We start from the raw sequence: 18,901 nt of genomic DNA, 5'->3' as shown, positions 1-18,901 counted from the left end.
TTGGCCCTCATTTTCATTCATCTTCATCCCTTTAAAACAGACAAAATTGGGGTAAAAGTCAACATATTTGTCAAAGGCATCTAAAGCCTCACTTTTTACTAGTGCTTGAAGGGAATCTGGTATTCAGGGAGGTAATGGGGAGGGTTTTGGGGGTATTTGGTTTATTTGTCTCCATCTCTTGGCACTCAAGGAGACGAGTGAGTTCAATCTGTCACCTCAAAATCACTCAGTGCCATTGAAATCTACTTAATCCCACCCAGAATGACTGGATTCCAAAGTCCCTCAGGGTGTGTTGCCTTAAGTTTTAGCTTTCATATTTTTCATATTCTGCACTGCCTAGGTTTGTAGTTTTGAACTTCCTATTAAGTGTTAGTGAGCTCCCTTCACAGAGTAGGTAGACAAAACAATTCCTTTTCTAGCTTGATACCAAGGACAATTGTTACAAGTTCCAGGCCGAAAAGCATGAACAAGGGTGGACTGTAGAGAGAAAACAAGAAGGATGGGGCTTCATCATCTGAAGCTGTAACTGGACAATGAATCCAAATATGCAGATGGACCTAAACTTCTGAAAATGTGAGACCTCATGATCACTTGTCCATTTTTGTGACCATTTCTGGTCTATCTTGGGTGTAGCCCTGGCCAGGCTCTTGTACTGCCCATGGTGTATTTAAATCCTTCTAATAAACTTTATTCTTAACTCTGTCCAGCCTCTGTTCTTGGTCAGCCTTCTGAAGGCATCAGGTGGAATGGGGTTGGAAGGGGATTGGGTGAAGTGGGATGCAGATCAGGAGGGGTGAGATGAGCATTGGGTGGGGCAGGATGGGTGGGATGGAGTTTGGGAGGTGTGAAATGGTGGAAATCGAGCTTGGGAAGGGGGTCTTGATGTCCAGCAGGGATGGGGTGGGTTGAGGTTGGGATTGGGGAGGTGAGGTGGGGTCTGCAATGAGACAGCCAAAGTTTGGGGGTGATGAAGGGAGCAGGAGGCCATTACTGAGTTTTTCTGTGAGATTCCCCTGCCCAGGGATGCAAAGATTTAGTTTCAAATGAACATTGTTAAAGTGAGAGGCGTGGGCAAGAGTGAATTCCATCCCTCTGCCTCAGAGGATGGGCCCTGCGAGCCCAGGAAGAAACTCCACCCTGGACCCCTCGTGGGGAGGCAGCCCAGGGATTTCTGATTGGGTTTGGGCCCCTGGGGTTTCTCCCTTGCTGTGTTCCCAGTGGTCCCTGACCTTGAACTCCACCCTGGTTCTCAAACCCCATCTCCCTGCCTCTGTTCAGGGCTGTCTCTGGATCTGAGTTTGTTCCTGAGCTGAATAAATGGTTTCCTGAGCAGAATCCCATCTCGTTGGTGTCCCATGCCTGTTCCTGGTAACTCTGGCTGCCCTGGACATGATCCTGCAGCCTGGCCCTGGAACGCAAGACCTCACAAAATCAAGACCCCCCCAGACCCCCACAAAAATCAAAAAATTCCCTAAAATTTGCCAAATCCCCTGAAATTCCCTTAATTTCCATAAAATTCCCTTCTATTCACCCTCCACTGCCTCCGCAGACGGTGCCTTGGGGACATCTCAAGGAATTTAGAGGGGGTCTCTCCTCCCCCCCCACCCCGAAAAACCTGCTGCTTTTGGGAAAAAAATTCCCCAAAATCCCTTGGATTCAAGGAGGAGTTCCCCATTTTTGATGCATTTTTTGGGGGTTCCTGTCATGCTATTGGGAACGACGAGAAGCACAACATGGGCTCTCTTATGAGTTGAAAATGAATGCAAGTTTAATTACCTGAGATCTTCTTTTATAGACCGATATGTGAAAGTACAGAAAGGTAAAACTCTTATTGGTTAGCGAACAAACACAACACTGCCACTGGTCAGTGGGATACACCACCCCACGACCTTCTCTTGCAAGAAAACAAGAAACTGACAAACAGCACCTGCAAGGCTGTCTTCTGTCTCTGAGGATTGTTTTAATTCCTCCTTTTGATTTCCCAGGCCACTTTCTCAGGTGAAACTGAGAAAGATATGCAGCTTGCTTTTCCACAGGCACTGTGCTCCCTGCTTTGCTCATAGCGTGTGTCAATGAGAGGAGAAAATGGAGGCTGTCACCGCTGTGGTGTCACAGAGAGTGGAACACTGGGCCTGTCACTGCTGTGGTGTGTGATAGATTGACATTTAAGATAAAAAGACAAACAGCAAAGGAAGTTAAGGTTGCTGGAGGCTGATGGGAGTTGTTTCTCCTGGCCAATATCTGGCCATTTCGAAGAACTGACGGTAGTTTTGACCATTGAAATCTGACATCAACCTGTGAACACCACCCCATAAAACTTAAGCCCGGGAATTTCTCTTTCTTTTGGTTTCTGGCTTTTGAAGAGTTAACAGGGCTCCGGTTCTGCCTCCCCCCCTCCCAGGCCAGACAAGGCCGCGGGGGGAGCGGGGCTGGCCGGAGTTCTGCGGTTCCTGGTGCTGGATGGAGACTGTGAAGTGACAGGAGCCCCTTCCCAGAGGAGCTGAAGCTCTGGTAGGGCTCGCTGAGCCTTGTGCAGCGGGGCTGCCGGGCCAGGCTGGTTCCTGGCTGGGCTGCAGTTTCTGATGCTGCTGGCCTTCAGCAGAGACTGCCGAGGAAGGGGAGGGAAAGCTCTTGAGCTGCGGCGTGCTGAGACAGTGGCCACACTCCTCCAGAGCAGCTACCAAAATTCTTCCGTGGCAAACAGCTCCAGCCGCTGCCCTGGCAGAGATCAAGGCCTGGGCAAGAGTTGAACCCTTTCACTAGCCAGATGAGACTTGCAGATTAATCCTTTTTCCTGAGAGAGGGGAAGAGAGAGGGATCAACATGGAAAGAAACAGCATCAACTCTCAAAGGCAGTGAGGGAAGGAATTAACCCTCAGATGGGAAGAGAAGAAGGAGATGCCTGAATAAGCTGAAGTTTTCTTTTGTTCGAGCCATGGAGAGGGACAATAATGTTCTGAAAAAACTCCTTTCTTTCCTGAAACAGTATTTTGGGGGGAATGGAGTATTTCAAAGTGTAGATCTGAGCAAAAGTAATTAATTGATAAAGCTGAGTAAATGGTGAAATCATTGTAATCCTAGGAGATGCTGGAAAAGGAGAAGCGAGAGTTGTTGAAGATTTGTGGCTCTTAAGAGTCAAAGCAAAAATTTCTGTTTCCAGAGATGATCACAGAGACAAATGAAGAGAGCTTTTGCCTTTGAAGATCTCATCCTTCAAATGACACCCCTTGAATCATGGCCCAAGAACACAGCTCAGAGTGGTGTGAAATGGGGGGAAAGGACTGATGGCAGAGTTTTCTGGGCCACTGGCATCAGAGAAATAGGGAACTATGAGAAGATGATTTCCTTGTGAAATACTCCCTAGAGTGCCAAAAGAGAATTTCTTTTTCTCGACAAAGACTGGTGAAAAGACTATAGAAAAGTTAGGACTGTTTTAACCACCAGGGTTTTTTTCTCTATGTTGTCAATTAAAGACAGGAATGGTTGGGTGGTGGGGAAAAAGGGTTTCTGGAAGATTTATTCTGGTTTCTTCTCCTTGTAGTTTGCTTAATGAACTTACTCTATTCCTTTTAAGTTTTAAGCTTCTTTTGCCCTTCTCATAATCCACATCTCGCAGCAAGAAATGTACAAGTTTTCCAGTGATTTTTTTAACTAATGCTTTAAAACCACGAGAGATGGCACAGAGAGGAGGAAATTGGGGCTGTCACTGCTGTGCTGTCACAGACAGGGGAACACTGGGGCTGTCACAGCTGTAGTGTCACAGAGAGGGGAACATGGGGGTGTCACAATCCGCAAGGTGGGATTCGTGATGTGGTTCTTTTAGTCAGTCTTACAGTACAAAAGATTATCAGCAAACCAAGGACTTAAACAGCAAAACACACTTTATTGAGTGCTCATCAGCACTAATATGCAATAGAGCTAAAAGAAGAGAAAGCAGAGCATAAGGAACAGAGAGTAAGGGGATTATAGATACCAACGTCGAAGTCCACTCAGACATCCAGCGACACAGAGTCTTCTGTCCGTTGGGGAGATCTCAAAGGAAGGTAAGTTTGGGGTATAATTTTATAGTCTTTTGCAAAGCGAGGGGCGCAGGGCCAAAACCAGATGAGATTGATGATCATTGTGATGAATTCCATTGCGCAGGGAGCAGGTGTAGGGTACAGAGCGATCCATGTCTTGCAAGTCTTTGCTCACCAGCAGGAATGAGGGCAATGTGTTGTGGAAAACCCATTGCACAGGGTACCAGGCACAAACCTCTGCTCACCAGCAGGAATGAGAGCCGTGAGTCGTGGAAAACCCGTTGTGCAGGTTACCAAGCCTCTGCTCACCAGCAGGAACAAAGGCAGTGTACCGTGCAACCACCTGCAAACAATCACTTGGCAAACATCCATCTCAGCTAGGCCCAAACCCCCAAACCAAGTCCCTTGTGATATTCAGGGTCTCAGTCTCTGTCCTTGAGATGGTTGTGAGACAGATGAGGGAATCTTCGGACCGTCTCTTACAGCCCCTCAATGTCACAATGGACCTTTGGTTCCATGCAGCCCTGCAGTGTCACAAAGGCCTCTTGGTTTCACGAGGCCCCACAGTATCCCAATGGTCCTCTTGGTTCTGTGGGGACCACAATGGTCTCACTGGTTCCATGAGGCCCCTCAGTATCACAATGCTTTGTTTATTTCATGGTGCCCCACAGTGTCACAATGGTCCCTTGGTTCCATGGGCCCTGTGCTGGTGCATTCCCCCCTCCCCTTCTCAGGCCGCCCTGCCAGCTGAGAAATGCTCCTTGGGCCTGGGCCTTGGCCAACAGCCCCTGGGCTCAGCTCCTCTGCAGCTCATCAGAAACACTGTCTGCTCCCAGGCACTGCTGCTGCCCAAGCAGCTCCTGCTTGCTTCAGGAGCAGCCCTGGGAACTGTTCCTGTTCCCTGCGTGGCACAACATCCCTGTTCTCAGCCTTGCAAAGAAAGCTGTTGATGCCAGGTGTGGCCAGGATGAAACATTGCTGTGCCTGAAGCCCCTCTCTTGGGGCCCTACAAACAGCGCTCCAAAAGGAGCCCCTTGCAGCTCTCCTGGGCCAGCCACCTCCCTCGGAGTGGGGCCTCTGTGAGCCGGGAACTCTCCCGTTTGCTGCACTCGGGGCATCCCCGAACAAGGACGGAGCCTGGGCCGATCCCCCCACTCCTCCAGGCTCAGCCCTTGGCCCGCTGGGGAGATGCCAAAGCATCGGCAGGGAGCATTTCCCTGCCCTGCAGGGGAATTTCTCACAGCTGCCTTGCACTGCCTCTTCGTGTCTGTGTGCACACACCAGTGCTGTGCCCTGGCAAATGGGGCAGAAATGCTGCTCTGGGAGGGGCTGGAGTGCCTTGGAGATCTGAGTCAGGCAGGCCTGTGAGGAAGGTTGAGTCACGAGGTATAAGCTAAGCTAAATGCTGCCTAGTGTTCTTCTTTTACTCCATTGTTAGGATTAATACAAATTATGAGCTAATTAAAATACTGTTTAGTATTATTCTTCTGCTAATTTGATAAGTCATAGGTTGTAAGTTGGTTTAAATACAGTAAATGCTGTTGTTTTGCTAAATTGTGACATTTGAGGTTTCAGTTAAGGTTAAGGTATAACTGAAGTCCTGTTAAGTTTGTGCTCTGTTAAGTGAATGAACTCTGGGATGTTGTCATGTGTTGTCATACAGCTGTACTGTGATGTCACAGAAGACTGTGATGTCAAAAATTCAACCTGTGATGTCACAGTTTGTTCTGTGATGTCACATCCTGGTCTGTGATGTCACAGAGCCACCCTTGATGATGGCAGTCTCTGCTCAATGGTCTCACACCATCCTTTATGATGCCAGAGTCAGCTCTGTGATGTCATAATCCCATCAGTGATGTCACACAACCATCTCTGTGATGTCATACAGATACCCTGTAATGTCGCAGCACATACTTTGAACTCACAACCAGGTCTATGATGTCATACAGCTATGTCATGATGTCACAACCTGCATCTGTGATGTCACAGATCTCCTCTATGGTGCCCTAGCTGCACAGTGACCTCACACAACCCACTCAGAGCTGTCACACAGCCCCTTTCTGACATCACAGCTGCTCTGGGGCTCCAGGACACAGCCACAGAGGTGCTGCTGGGACACAGCCCCCTCTGGCACATCCCACAGCCCCTGCCAGTGCTGAGCCCCTGGCAGCTCTGTCTGGGCCTGCTCTCTGTGTCCCTGAGCTGCCCTGGCAGGGCCCCAGCCCTGCTGGGCTGTGCTCAGGAGCTGCTCCTGGCCAGAGCTGTCTCTCTGCAGCGCTGCCCTTGCCAGGAGCTGCCTCTGGGCCAGGAGCCCGGCCCAGCTCAGCAGCACAGACACAGCACCAGCACTTTCATCACCCTCTCGGGCCTTTGGGGCTCTTGGCATCACACTCAGTCCCTCACAGTGTGCTCCAGAAACTCCTCAAGAGCTCCAAGTCAGATGGAAACACTGAAGTTTCTTGTAGTTGAAATGAGAGACACGAGTGAGAAAGCGTCCCCAGGTTCCAGGCAGAGCAGAAGACTGGAGGCCCTGATGGCAGCTGGGGACAAGCAAGGGAAAGGTGTCTGTGGTGCTGAGCAAAGCTGGATGTGTTTCAGGAATGGCAAGGGCCAAGGGCTGAGCCCCAGCCCCTGGCAAGGCAGATGCTGTCCCTCCCTCATTGCTCAGGGCTCTTCCCGGGCCACTGGCATGTGGGGATGTGCAATGCCAAGGGCAGCACCATGGGGCGGCCCCTGCCAGGCTGCTGAGCAGGGACAAGGAGGCAATGAGGCCCCAGGGCTGCCAGGGTCACTTGTCCCCTGCTGGCCTCAGGCCCAGGGCCAGCAGCCATGGCCAAAGGGCTGCACAAGTTGCCTCTGGCAGGGCCTTGCAGCTGCACAGCCCAGGGCCCTCAGCCTCTACCTGCTGCATATGTGATGAGGCCTCCAAACCCCATCCTGGATTTTTAGGTCCTCTCCATGGTCTGTAAAAGTGGAAACACTGGTCAAAGTTATTTTCTACCAAGTCTTGCATGGACAGGGATCAATATCATTAAGCTGAACAAGAATGGATTTAGATTTGATAGAAGGAGGAAATATTTACAATCAGAGTGGCACAAAACAACAACTGCTTTTCCAGAGAAATGGATGCCCCATCCCAGGAATGCTCCCAGAGCAGGAGCTCTGTGCAACCTGACACAGTGAAAGCCCCTCCCCTCCCCAAGGATGGAATTCCTGTTGTGTGGGTTCTCTGATGTGCTGGGTGCCCTCACAACCCTCCTGGCCAGAATGTCTGCTGAGGGCCAGCCAGGCTGCTGCAGTGGCACTGACCTCACAGCCATCACCATTGCAGCCATGTCCCCTGGGCCTGGCTCTCCCCTTTCCTCTGCCCCTGCCTTGTCTCTGCTGCCATGAAGAGTTGTTTCATTATTATCTTTTCCCCAAGGTGCTGGGGCCAATTGCTTCCCAGTCAGGCTCCTGGAGCAGCAGTGGCTTTTCAGAGCCCAGCCAGAAATGAGCCCTGAAGCAGCAGCTCTGCAGTGCTGGCCACCAGGCCGGGGTGCCAAGGGAGCCTTCTGGCCATGGCCTGGGAGCAGCTGCTGCTGCCAAGGTGCCTTTGGTGCCTCAGGCTGTCCCTGGCACAGCTCCCAGCACGGCACTCTGCACTTGTGCCCGAGCCCTTCCCTGGGCTGGGGCTGGCCTGGGGCTTTTCCTGCAGCAGGATCTGCCCTGGCCATGGCACAGGAAAGGCAGTTCCTGCTGGAGCAGGAGGCTGTGCCTGGAATGGGCTCAAACAACTCCAGCAAAGCCCTGTTCACTTCAAAATTGTTTCCTAGGGCGCTATAGTCTAATAATTGTTATAGCTCCTGTCTGTCTAATCATGCCAGAATCAGTGACAGTAGTATTTGTATAAATATATCTGATATTCCATTGTTAATCCTGTGGGGAAAATTGCATTACGGTTCAATTCCACCTGTCCAATATTTACACATAAACCTTTAACAAACTCTGGGGCTGGGTTGGGATCCAGCTGCTCCCAGTCTCCTCTCATAGAAAGAATTTCAAAGTCTAGGCAGCCTGAAGGGGTTTGAGGATCCCTGGTGGCTGTTGGGTGTCATTTTTCCACCTCATGACACAGCAGGAGTTTCTCCAATAAAGAAATAAAGCTTTTGCCTGAAGCTCTCACTCTGCCCATGACAGGAAGCCCTGGGAGTGTCTGTGACATCCCGGCTCTTTGGCAGCCTGGGGACTCCTGGGATGTCACCGTGGAGCCCCCGGGAGTGCCTGTGACAGAGCAGTGCCTTTGCAGCCCAGGGTCCCCTGGAATGTCACTATGGAATTGCTGTGACATGCTCTGAGCACACGGCTCTTCAGCATCCCCAGAAATCCCTGGGAGTTCTCTGTGGAGCCCCTGTCTCTGGCTGTGACATCCCGGCTCTTGAACAGCCTGGAGACTCTTGGAATGTCCCCATGGAACCCCTCTGAGGGCCTGTAACAAATCTGATCCTTGGTAGGCAACCATCACCAGCCCCATGTAGCGATGGTCTGATTCCATGGCAGCCAGCACCGGCCCCCTGTTGCTATGGTCAGTCCCTTGGCAGCTCCATGGAGACCCCATGCCATGGGTGGTTGCCATGGACACCAGCTCAGACCTGGAGCCAGAGTCCATTGCCATGGCAACCATTTGCAGTCCCATTCCCAGGCTCATAGGATCCCAGAGCCACAGAATTGGCTGAGTTGGGAGGGAGCCATGGGGATCCTCCAGTCCAACTGCTGGCCCTGCACAGGACACCCCAACAATCCCAGCCTGGGCCTGGCAGCGCTGGCCAAACGCTGCTGGAGCTCAGCCAGCCCTGGAGCTGGGAGCCTTCCCTGGGGAGCCTGTTCAGTGCCCCAGCAGCCTCGCGGGAAAAACCTTTTCCTCACATCCAGCCTAAACCTGCCCGCCTCAGCTCCAGCCGCTCCCTCCACTCCTGTCCCTGGGCACCAGAGGGAAGAGGTTCCCGCAGCCCCCAGCCAGGGACCCGCTCCCAAGGCTGCTGCCATGGCAACCAGGCCTGGCACCAGCTGGGATGCTCGGTTTCCACGGGCTGGGCTTCAGGAATGGCATTCCCCAATTTCCTGCTCCTGCTGAAACCGCGCTGCCGCTCGCTTCCCTCCCACCTCCCATGGAAAGCACAAAAGGCAAAGATCCCAGGCTGGGATAAGAACAATTTATTGAGAACAGCAACGAGATAAGGCAAAAACAGGAACAGAAACAATTTTGGTAACAGAAAGGATAAGACAAACCATTCACAGGGAAAACTAACACACCACCAACTGGCTCTTCCTGGACATGCATTTCCTCCTGCCAGGAAAGGACACCCTTCTACTCTGGTGAGAGAGAGAGAGTCCTCTTCCTGCCCCTGGCAATGACCTGAGATGGGATTGAATATAACAAAAGGGCCATGGCCAGACCCTCACGTTCTTTAATCCCACATCATGACATTGCCACAGGCAGGAAAAGGTACAGGTATCTTCCCAGCATGGATCCCAGGGAACACGGATCACCGGGTCTCTTCCCAATGGGGATCCTCCAAGGGGGGATGAATCTGGAGCTGTGGAGAAAGCTCTTCCTGCACTTGGGGCACTTGCAGGGCTTCCCTTAGTGGTGCCTCCGTTGGTGTCTGGTCAAGTGAGAGCTCTGGGTGAAGCTCTTCCCACACTGGGGACACTCGTAGGGCCTCTCCCCAGTGTGGATGCGCCGGTGCCTGATGAGGTTGGAGTTTCGCTTAAAGCCCTCCCCGCAGTCGGGGCAGCGGAAGGGCCTCTCATCCGTGTGAATCCGCTGGTGCCTGAGGAGAGTGGAGCTGGTCTGAAACCTCTTCCCACACTCAGGACACTCATAGGGCCTCTCCCCAGTGTGGATGCGCTGGTGCCTGATGAGGGTGGAGTTCTGCTTGAAGCCATCCCCACAGTCGGGGCAGCGGAAGGGCCTCTCATCCATGTGAATCCGCTGGTGCAGGAGGAGATTGGAGCTGCTGTGAAACCTCTTCCCACACTCGAGACACTCATAGGGCCTCTCCCCAGTGTGGATGCGCTGGTGGATGATGAGCTGGGAGCTGCAGCTGAAGCCCTTCCCACATTCCCCACACTCATAGGCCCATTCCCCAGTGTGGATCATCTGGTGGCAGATCAGTTTGGTGCTTGAGCTGAAGCTCTTCCCACATTCCAAGCACTTGTAGGGCTTCTCCCCATCCTGAAGCTGCTCATGGACCACCAGCTCAGAGCCCCGGCTGGATCTCCGGCTGCCTTCCCGGCACAGGGTGGGTCTTTCCTCCTCAGAGCACCCTGGGATGGGTTTGGAGCCCCTCCTCCTGAGGGATCTCTGGGGATTTTCCTCCCCATTAGATTCCTGCACTGTGGAGCTGCTCAAATCAGCCCCTTCCATGAGGTTCTGCCATGGGGATTTGTCCTCCCTGGTCTCCATCCTCAGCTCCTTGTCTGGGGGAGGAAGGACAAGGAGAGGATGGGATTTGCCTCCATGCCAGAGGGAAGGGGAAGGAGATCCCCCCAGTGCGTCCCCGGCAGGACGGCGTCGGCAGCGGGGTTGTCCTGCAGCCGGGGGCCATGCTGGGCTGGGAGATGGAGCAGGAGAGAGGGGGAAAGGGGCACTGACTTCCTCCTCACCTGCCTGGGTGTCCTGGGACATCGTCTTCTTCCTCGCTGCTTCCTTCTCCATCCAGCCAAGGTTTGGGAATGAGAAATCCTGGTTTGGGGAAAATACAGTTCATGAGCACATTGGGTTAAGGGGTTCCTCCTGCCCAAGTCCATCTCTAGAAGTCACCGGGCACCTGGTGCCCATATAAACCTCCAAAACACCAAGATTCAGCCCTGAAAATGCCCTCCAGGAGTTCCCCATCTCTGCTCTCTCCCCTTTGGTGTTCAGGGTTTCCTCCCTGTCCCAGCTGCTGGAGGTCACGCTTGTACTCGGGGTCCCCCATCTACTCAGTCCCTGCCCTCCCCAGGCTGCTGGGGGAGTGCCAGGATCTGAAAAGTTCCCCCCATTTCCATCTCTCCACTTAGGGATGATGACAAATACCTAGAGTTTTGGGGTCCCAGGGTCCCTTCTTCCCTTGTTCTCTGCTTGGGGGTGCAGAAGGCCCAAGGAGATCCCCCTGCCCCTCTCCAGGTTGTTGGGGGTTCCATGAATTGTGGTGCTCCCCCTCTCTGGGCTCCCACTTTGGGGTCCTGGGGGTCACAGGGCTCTGCTCCTCCAGGCTGCCTCTGCTGGCAGCAGCCCCCAGGACCCCCCAATGTCCCCCCAAAGGCCTTTTTCTTCTCAGCTTTGGAGTTCTTCATTCTCCAATCATCACCTCCAAAAACCCAACCCAGGGACCCTCTGGGGATATCTGGGCTGAGCTCCCCCCTCCCTGGGCAGCTGTGGGATGGGGAGGTGATGATCCCATGGATGGGGGGGCTGTGAGTTCAGGGAGTGCTGGACTGGGATATACTGGGAGTGACTGAGATAACAAGCACCTGACTGAGATCCCTGCAAGTGTCTGGGAATGACTACGGACATGCTTAGGGCAACTGGGATATACTGGGAGTGTCTGTGACCATACTGGGGATGACTGGGAACACACTGGGAACAATGGGAACCATGCTGGGGACAACTGGGAGTGACTGGGAGCGACTGGGTCTACACTGGGGGCAACTGGGCATGACTGAGACCATGCTGGGAGCAGCTGGGATCATCTGGGAAGCGACTGAGACTATACTAGGGGCAACTGGGTGCAACTGGAATCAAACTGGGAGGAACAGGGAGTGACTGGAACGCTGCTGAGGGCAACTGGCATCCTACTGGGATCACAGTGGGAGCAGCTGGGCCATGCTGAGAGAGACTGCTACCATACTGGCAGCAACTGGGACTGCACTCAGGGTGACTGGGAGTGGCTGGAGCAACTGGGATCAGGCTGGAAGCACCTGAGGAGAGATTAGGAGAAACTGGGATAGACTGGGAGAAACTGAAACCACAGTGCAGGTAAATGGGAGCAACTGGAAGCACACTGGATAATCCTGGGAGCAGCTGTGCCCATGCTGGGGTCATACTGGGATCCTGCTGGAACAAGCTGGGATCATACTGGGAGTGAGTGCAAAGGTGCTGGCTGGGACTGGAACCATGCTGGAGGTGACTGGGAACAACTGGGCCCATCCTGGGAGTGACAGGGAGTCACTCTGGCCATGACTGGAATCATGCTGGAAGGATATGGGAGTGATTGGAACCATACTGGGGGTGGCTGGCACAACAGCTCATACTGGGAGTGACTGAGATTGTAGTGGGAGTGACTGGGATCATCCTGGAAGTGACTGGAACCATGCTGAGGGAACTGAGGCCACAGCTGGGATCATACTTGGAGTAAGTGGGAGTAACTGGGAAAGAATGGGATCATTCTGAGGTAACCAGAACCTTGCTGAGGCAACTGGGATATACTGGGAGTGACTGTGACCACACTGGGAACAACTGTCATCACACTGGGGGCAACTGGGAGTGAGTGGGACCATGCTGAGATGGACTGGGACTATTCCAGGGACAACTGGGATCACACTGGTAGCAACTGGGAAGAATTACAACTATTCTGGGATCACACTCAACTGGGATCATACTGGGATCACAGTGGGAGCAGCTGGGTCCATGCTGGCTGAGACTGGGATCCCACTGAGGGTGACTGGAATCATACTGGGATTGACTGGGAGTGGCTGGGAACAACTGGAATCATGCTGAGAGCAACTGGGAGGAGCTGGGAATGACTGGGAGCGTGCTGGGGCTGACTGGGATATACTGGGAGAGACAGGGAGTCCCAGGGATCACACTGGAGGCTACTGGGGTCACACTGGCACTGCCAGGGAGCAACTGGGGGCCACTGGCCTCATCCTGGGAGTGACTGGGATTAGACTGGGAGTGACTGGGATCAGACTGGGAGTTACTGGGATGATAATGGGAGTGGGAAAGAAACTGGAAAATTGGGGAAAAATGGAAAAAAAACCAGGATAAATTCAAGGAAAATGGAAGGGAAAATTCAGGGAAAAAGAAAAATATCAAGGTGAAATCAAAAAAATTAAGGAAAAATCAGGAAAAAATTGGGAAAAATTTGGGAAAAACAGGGGAAAATTTGACAAAAAACTGGGGAAAACCAGGAAAAATTTGGGAAAAAAAAGCGGAAACTGAAGAAAAAATTGTGAAAAATCAAGGAAAAAAAACAGGAAAAGAAAGTGCAAAAAAGTGGGAAAAATCAGAAAAAAAATCAGGAAAAAATGGGGAAAAATCAGGAAAACACAGGAAAAATATAGGAAAAATATGGGGAAAACCAGGAATAAAACTGGGAAATAACTGGGAAAGGTCAGGAAAAAATCAAGAAAACAAAGAGGAATAAAATCTAGGAAAAAATGGGAAATAATTAAAAAAAATTGGAAAAAAAACAGGAAAAAGCAGGGAAATTTGAGAAGAAATTGGGAGAACGCTAGGAAAAATTTGAGAAAAGAAGAGGGAAATATCAGGAAAAAGAAGGAAAAAATGGGAAAAGCATGAAAAAAATTGGGGAAAATTTGATAAAAATAAGGGAAAATATCAGGAAAAGAAAGACAAAAATCCCTGGGAAAAAAATCAGGAAAAAATTTGGAAAAATCAAAGAACAAACAGAAATACTTGAGAAAAATGTTGGAAAAAATCAGAAAAAAATTGTGAAAAAAGAAGAAAAATCAAAGGAAATAAGGGAAAAAAATCTGGAAAAAAAAATTATAAAAAAACAATGAAAAAGAATCAGGAAAAAACTGGGAAAACCAGAAAAATTTGGGAAAGGAAAAGGGAAAAATTAGGGGGGAAAATGGGCAAAAAACCGGGAAAAACTGCAAAAATCAAGGAAAATTTTGAGAAAAGATTGGGAAAAATCTGAAAAAAAAATCAGGAAAAGAAAGAGAAAATATCAGGAAAAAAAATCAGGAAAAATCAGGAAAAAAATTTGGAAAATTGAGAAGTGAGAGGAAAGAAACCTAAAAAAATCAGGAATAATCAGTAAAAAAACTAGAAAATACAAGGAAATAATCAGGGAAAAACTGTAAAAAATTGGGGACTAACCAGGAAACAATTGGGAAAAGACAAGGGAAAATCAGGAAAAAATGGGGGAAGAAATAGGGAAAAAATGGGTAAAAATGAGGAAAAGAAAGAGGAAGAAGACTGGGAAAAATTTGGGAAAAATTAAGGAAAAAATCAGGGAAAAAATGAGGAAAAGAGAACGGGGAAAAAAACCCCACAGATAAATGGGAAAAAGCCAGGAAATATTTAGAAAAAAACAGGCAAAAGTCAGGAAAAATTAGGAAAAAATGGGGGGAAATTGGGACAAATCAGAGGGAAAAATCAGGAAAAAAATGGGAAAAAAATTTGAAAAAAAATTATGAAAAATGAGAGAAAGATCAGGAAAAGAAAAAGCAAATGAAAACTGGAAAAATCAGAAAAAATAATGAAAAAAAATGTGGGAAAATCAGGGAAAAATTTGGGAAAAATCAGGGGAAAAAACAGAAAATGAGGGGAAAATTTAAGAAAAAGTAGGGGAAAATCCAGAAAAATTTGGGAAAAGAAGAGGGAAAAATCAGGGGAAATCAGGAAAAAATCAGGAAAATTTGAGAAAGAACTGGAAAAAACAACAGGAAAAAAATTGGGAAAAAAAGAGAGGAAAATAAGGAAAAATGGGAAAAAAAGGAAAGAAAAAATTGGGAAAAAATTGGGAAAATATTAGGAAAATATTGGGAAAAATCGGGGGAAAAGTGAGGAATATAAAGAGGAAAATAATCTGGAAAAATCAGGAAAAAACAGGAAAAAAGGGGACAAAAACTGGGAAAAAAATGGGAAAAATCAGGAAAAAACCAGGATGGAATCCAACTATCCCATTTTTCCATGGAATTTTGGGAATTGCCTGCCTGGGAGTTTGTGGAAGAATTTCCAGACCTGGGAATCGGGGGAGTGGGGAAAGGTGGAATTGCGGATGAGCTGCTCCAGGTTTTTTGGAAGACTGATGGCTTGGTCCTCTTCCAGCTTCCAGAACATTGGGATGAATCCCACACCTCCTTCTGGCTGGAAATCATGGAAAAATCATGGAAAAATCATGGAAAAGCTGTGATTTAAATTCATGGAATTTTGCCACCAAAGCACCTTTTTTCCCACCAAAATTTCTATTTTTTTTTCCCCAAATTTCAATTTTTGGGATAATTAAATGGGGAAGATAGGGAGAAATCGAGAAAAATAGGATAGAAATGGAGGAAGAACGTGGAAAAGTCGGGGGAAACTACAAAAATATGGGGGAAAACTGAGAAAAATGACAGGAAAAATGGAGCAAAAATGGGGGAAAATGGAGCCAAAATTAGGGAAAAAAATTGGAAAAAAATAGGGAAAAATGGGGGAAAATGGGATGGAAATGGAGGAAAAATTGGGAAAAAAGGGAGAAAGAAATGGAAACAAATTGGGATAAAATTGTGGAAAAATGAGATAAAACCAGGATAAAAATGGGGAAAATAATGGGGAAAACTGGGGTAAAAACAGGAATAAAAATGGTAAAAATGTTGCAAGAATGGTGGAAAATATGGAAGAAAATGGGGAAAATAGGAGAGAACATGGGGAAAAAACTGGGGAAAAATGGAGCAAAAATATGGTAAAATGGGGAAATGGGGAAAAAACAGATTAAAAATGGAAAAAAATGGGTAAAATAGGAAAACCTGTGGAATAATTTGAGTAAAAATAGGGAAAAAAAATCATAAAAACTGGGAAAAAATGAGGAAAAATGAGATAAAAAAGGGAGAAATGGAGGGGAAAAGGAAAAAAATGGGGAAAAAATGGGGAAAAATAAAAAAATAGGAAAAAAATTGGGAAAATAATTATGAAAATGGGATAAAATTAGAAAAAATAGAGCAAAATGGGATAAAAATGTGGAAAATGGGATAAAATGGAGACAAATTGTAGTCTAATAGGGAATGACTTATATAAGGGAATAGCTTATCGTGGGGATCACAGGAAACTGGAGCCACACGGGGGGAGCAACTGGGCAATGCTGGGAGCAGCCACTGCCGGCACCGGGAGCCCCGAACCCCTTTCCCGGCCATGCCGGACCCGCATCCCCCCGGCCCCTTTGCCGGGGCTCTGCCGCCACCGCCACCGGGACCCCCCAAAAACACCTCCCGGGGACCCCCGGGGTGTCCCCGAGGGGCATCTGCGGCTCGGCTCTGGAGCCCTGCCATCCCCAAACATCCCCCCCAAAAACCCCAAAGCCAGGGAGCCCCGGGGTATTTGGGGCGAGCTCCCCCTCCCCGGGCACCTGCGGGATGGGGGGCGATGGTCCCGAAGGAGCTGCAGATGCAGAGAGCGGGGAGCGCAGGTGGAGCCTCCTCTGCCTGCTCCAGCTCTTCCTCCTCCTGCTCCTCCTCTTCCTCCTGCTCTGTCCCTCCTCTTCCTCCTCCTCTGTCCCTCCTCTGTCCCTGGGCGTGGTTCGGAGCCCTCGGGTGAGCGGGGCCGGGCCGGGCCACGATGGGAAAGGGCTGGGTCCCCCCCAAACCGAGCTGGGGGCAGCGGAGCTTTGGGGGAACAATGGGAACGGGGCGGGACAGGGGAACAGGGGGAGGTGGGAGCACTGAGGGTCCCCCAGTTCACCCCAGGAGCCCCAAGCCCCGTCCCAGCCCCCCCAGTTCCCCCGCAGTCCCGGCTGAGGGGGGCTCAGCCCAGGAGCCGCCGTCGTTCGGGGCTCCCCCGAGAGCAGGAACGGGAGAGTTCCCGGCTCGGGGAGGCCCCAGCACAGGAGGGGATCTTGTCCCTCTTCCAGCGCCTTTCAGGATCTTCAGGCCCCTCTCAAGAGGAGTTTTTCTCTTTTTCAGGTTTTTTGGGGGGATCCCACCACTACAGGGGTGTTTTTTCCTCCCCATTTTAGGGTGTTTGTGCGGCCGCAGCCCCACAAGCCCCTTTGGAGGGGGGATCATGACGGCTTTAAGTGACATTTTTAGGGGTGTCCCCACCCCAAGCCCCTGTAGGGGATGTTTTGTCCCCCAGGGTGGATTTTGGGGGTTCTCTCTACCATGGCCGCTTTAAGGGCCCCCGGTGTTGTCGGGTCCCACTGTAACTCCTCTTAAAAGGGCAACACCGCTCCCGTTGGTTCCGGCAGTGGAGCCCGGGAGGGGTTGGGGGTCCCGGGAGGGGTTGGGGGTACCTGGGTGATGCCGATGAAGGCGATGGGGTCCCCATGCTGGGTGCAAACCTTTATGAGGGGTTCCTGGGGATTTTCAGAAGTTCTGGGTGTTTTTGGGGCCATGGTGGTTTCTTGGGAGATCCCAAGGGGGTTTACAAGGGTCCTGATGGGGGAATTTGGGCGATCCCGGGAGTGGAATTTGGGATCTCAAGGTTGTTTTGGGGAACCTGCTGGTGATGGAGATGGGGACCCCATGCCAGGTATGAACCTTCTCAATGTCTGTATGGGGTTTTGCGGTTTTGGGGGGTTTTTGGAGCATCCAGGGCTGTGTTTGGGATCCCGGGGAGGTTGGGGTGTCCCGGGGGGTTTGGGGGTTCTCGGCAGGTTTGGGGGTACCTGGGCAATGCGGGTGGCAGTGCTGGGGACCCCGTGCCGGGTTTGAACCTTCTCACTGCCCACGGGCAGCGTCAGCGTGTTCAGGGAGATCCTGGGGGGCCCAGGGGGTCACCCCAAATCCCAGGGACCCCAAATGCTGAGGGACCCCCCAGAACTGCCCTCACCACTGGATCTGCTGCAGGCAGGGGGGCACCAGCACTCGGCCCCCACCCTCCACCATCACAGGGGGGCCGTGGAAGAAATCTGGGGGTGCAGGGACAGGTCGGGTGGGACCCCCAAAGTCCTGGGGGAGGGGACACAGGGGGACTCCCAGGAATTCCCGTTATTGGGGGATGAGGGGGGACCCAGGAAGAGTTTGGGAGGCTGGGTGGGTCATGGGGGGACCCCCAGGAGTCTTGTGGGGGCTGGGGATGGCAAAAAACAGGGTGACCTGCAGGATGGGTTTGGGGGGGAACTGGATTGGAGCTCCCATGGCAGTGGGATGGGAAGATCTGCCCATGGAATTCCGTGGGAATGGCATGGCAGTGAGATCCATCCACAGAATTCCCATGGGAATGGGACAGCAGTGGGATCCATCCTTGGACATCCCGTGGGAATGGGATGTCTGAGATCCATCCATGGAATTTCCATGGATTTCCCAGCCATGGATTTGCCCTCCCAAATCCCACATTCTCAATTCCCATATTCCCATGGGAATTCTGCCCTCCCCACCTTTACACTCCAGCACCTCCCGCCCATTTCAGACATATTTCTGGAGACATTCCCTGCAGCTGTGAGCCAGGGAATTTGTTAATCCCTCAGCCTGGATCTCAGGGATCCCCATGGCGATGCCACAGTTGCCATCGCAGCCCCACAGATCCCCCAGCCCCGGCTCCCCCCGCTCAGCCCCGCTCTGGCTGTGCCGCTGCTGCAGCATCTGCAGCTCCGCGCTGGCCCCGTGCCGGTGCCGCTCCTTGTGCCGGCCCTGGCTATCCCAATATCCCAGCCCTGGCTATCCCAATATCCCAGCTCTGGCTATCCCAATATCCCAGCCCTGGCTATCCCAAGATCCCAGCCCTGGCTATCCCAATATCCCAGCCCTGGCTATCCCAATATCCCAGCCCTGGCTATCCCAAGATCCCAGCCCTGGCTATCCCAAGATCCCAGCCCTGGCTATCCCAATATCCCAGCCCTGGCTATCCAAATATCCCAGCTCTGGCTATCCCAATATCCCAGCCCTGGCTATCCAAATATCCCAGCTCTGGCTATCCCAATATCCCAGCCCTGGCTATCCCAATATCCCAGCCCTGGCTATCCCAAGATCCC

General features: G+C 51.1%; 2 protein-coding genes across 2 annotated transcripts in view; both read right to left on the bottom strand.

The window, feature by feature from the left end:
* Positions 1–18,901, bottom strand: part of LOC147645291 (uncharacterized) — a 409,208-nt gene that overhangs the window by 189,041 nt on the left and 201,266 nt on the right. The window contains 1 exon segment of the mRNA XM_086874768.1: positions 9,677–9,936. Coding sequence (XP_086730894.1) covers positions 9,677–9,936 — 260 coding nt within the window.
* Positions 1–18,901, bottom strand: part of LOC111922621 (uncharacterized) — an 813,543-nt gene that overhangs the window by 604,313 nt on the left and 190,329 nt on the right. The window lies entirely within an intron of this gene.

This window comes from Cyanistes caeruleus, unplaced genomic scaffold (genome assembly GCF_971803275.1).
Source record: "Cyanistes caeruleus unplaced genomic scaffold, bCyaCae1.hap1.1 HAP1_SUPER_30, whole genome shotgun sequence".
Taxonomy (NCBI): domain Eukaryota; kingdom Metazoa; phylum Chordata; class Aves; order Passeriformes; family Paridae; genus Cyanistes; species Cyanistes caeruleus.
The sequence above is the reverse complement of the archived record's forward strand: the minus strand, read 5'-3'. Positions and strand labels throughout refer to the sequence as shown.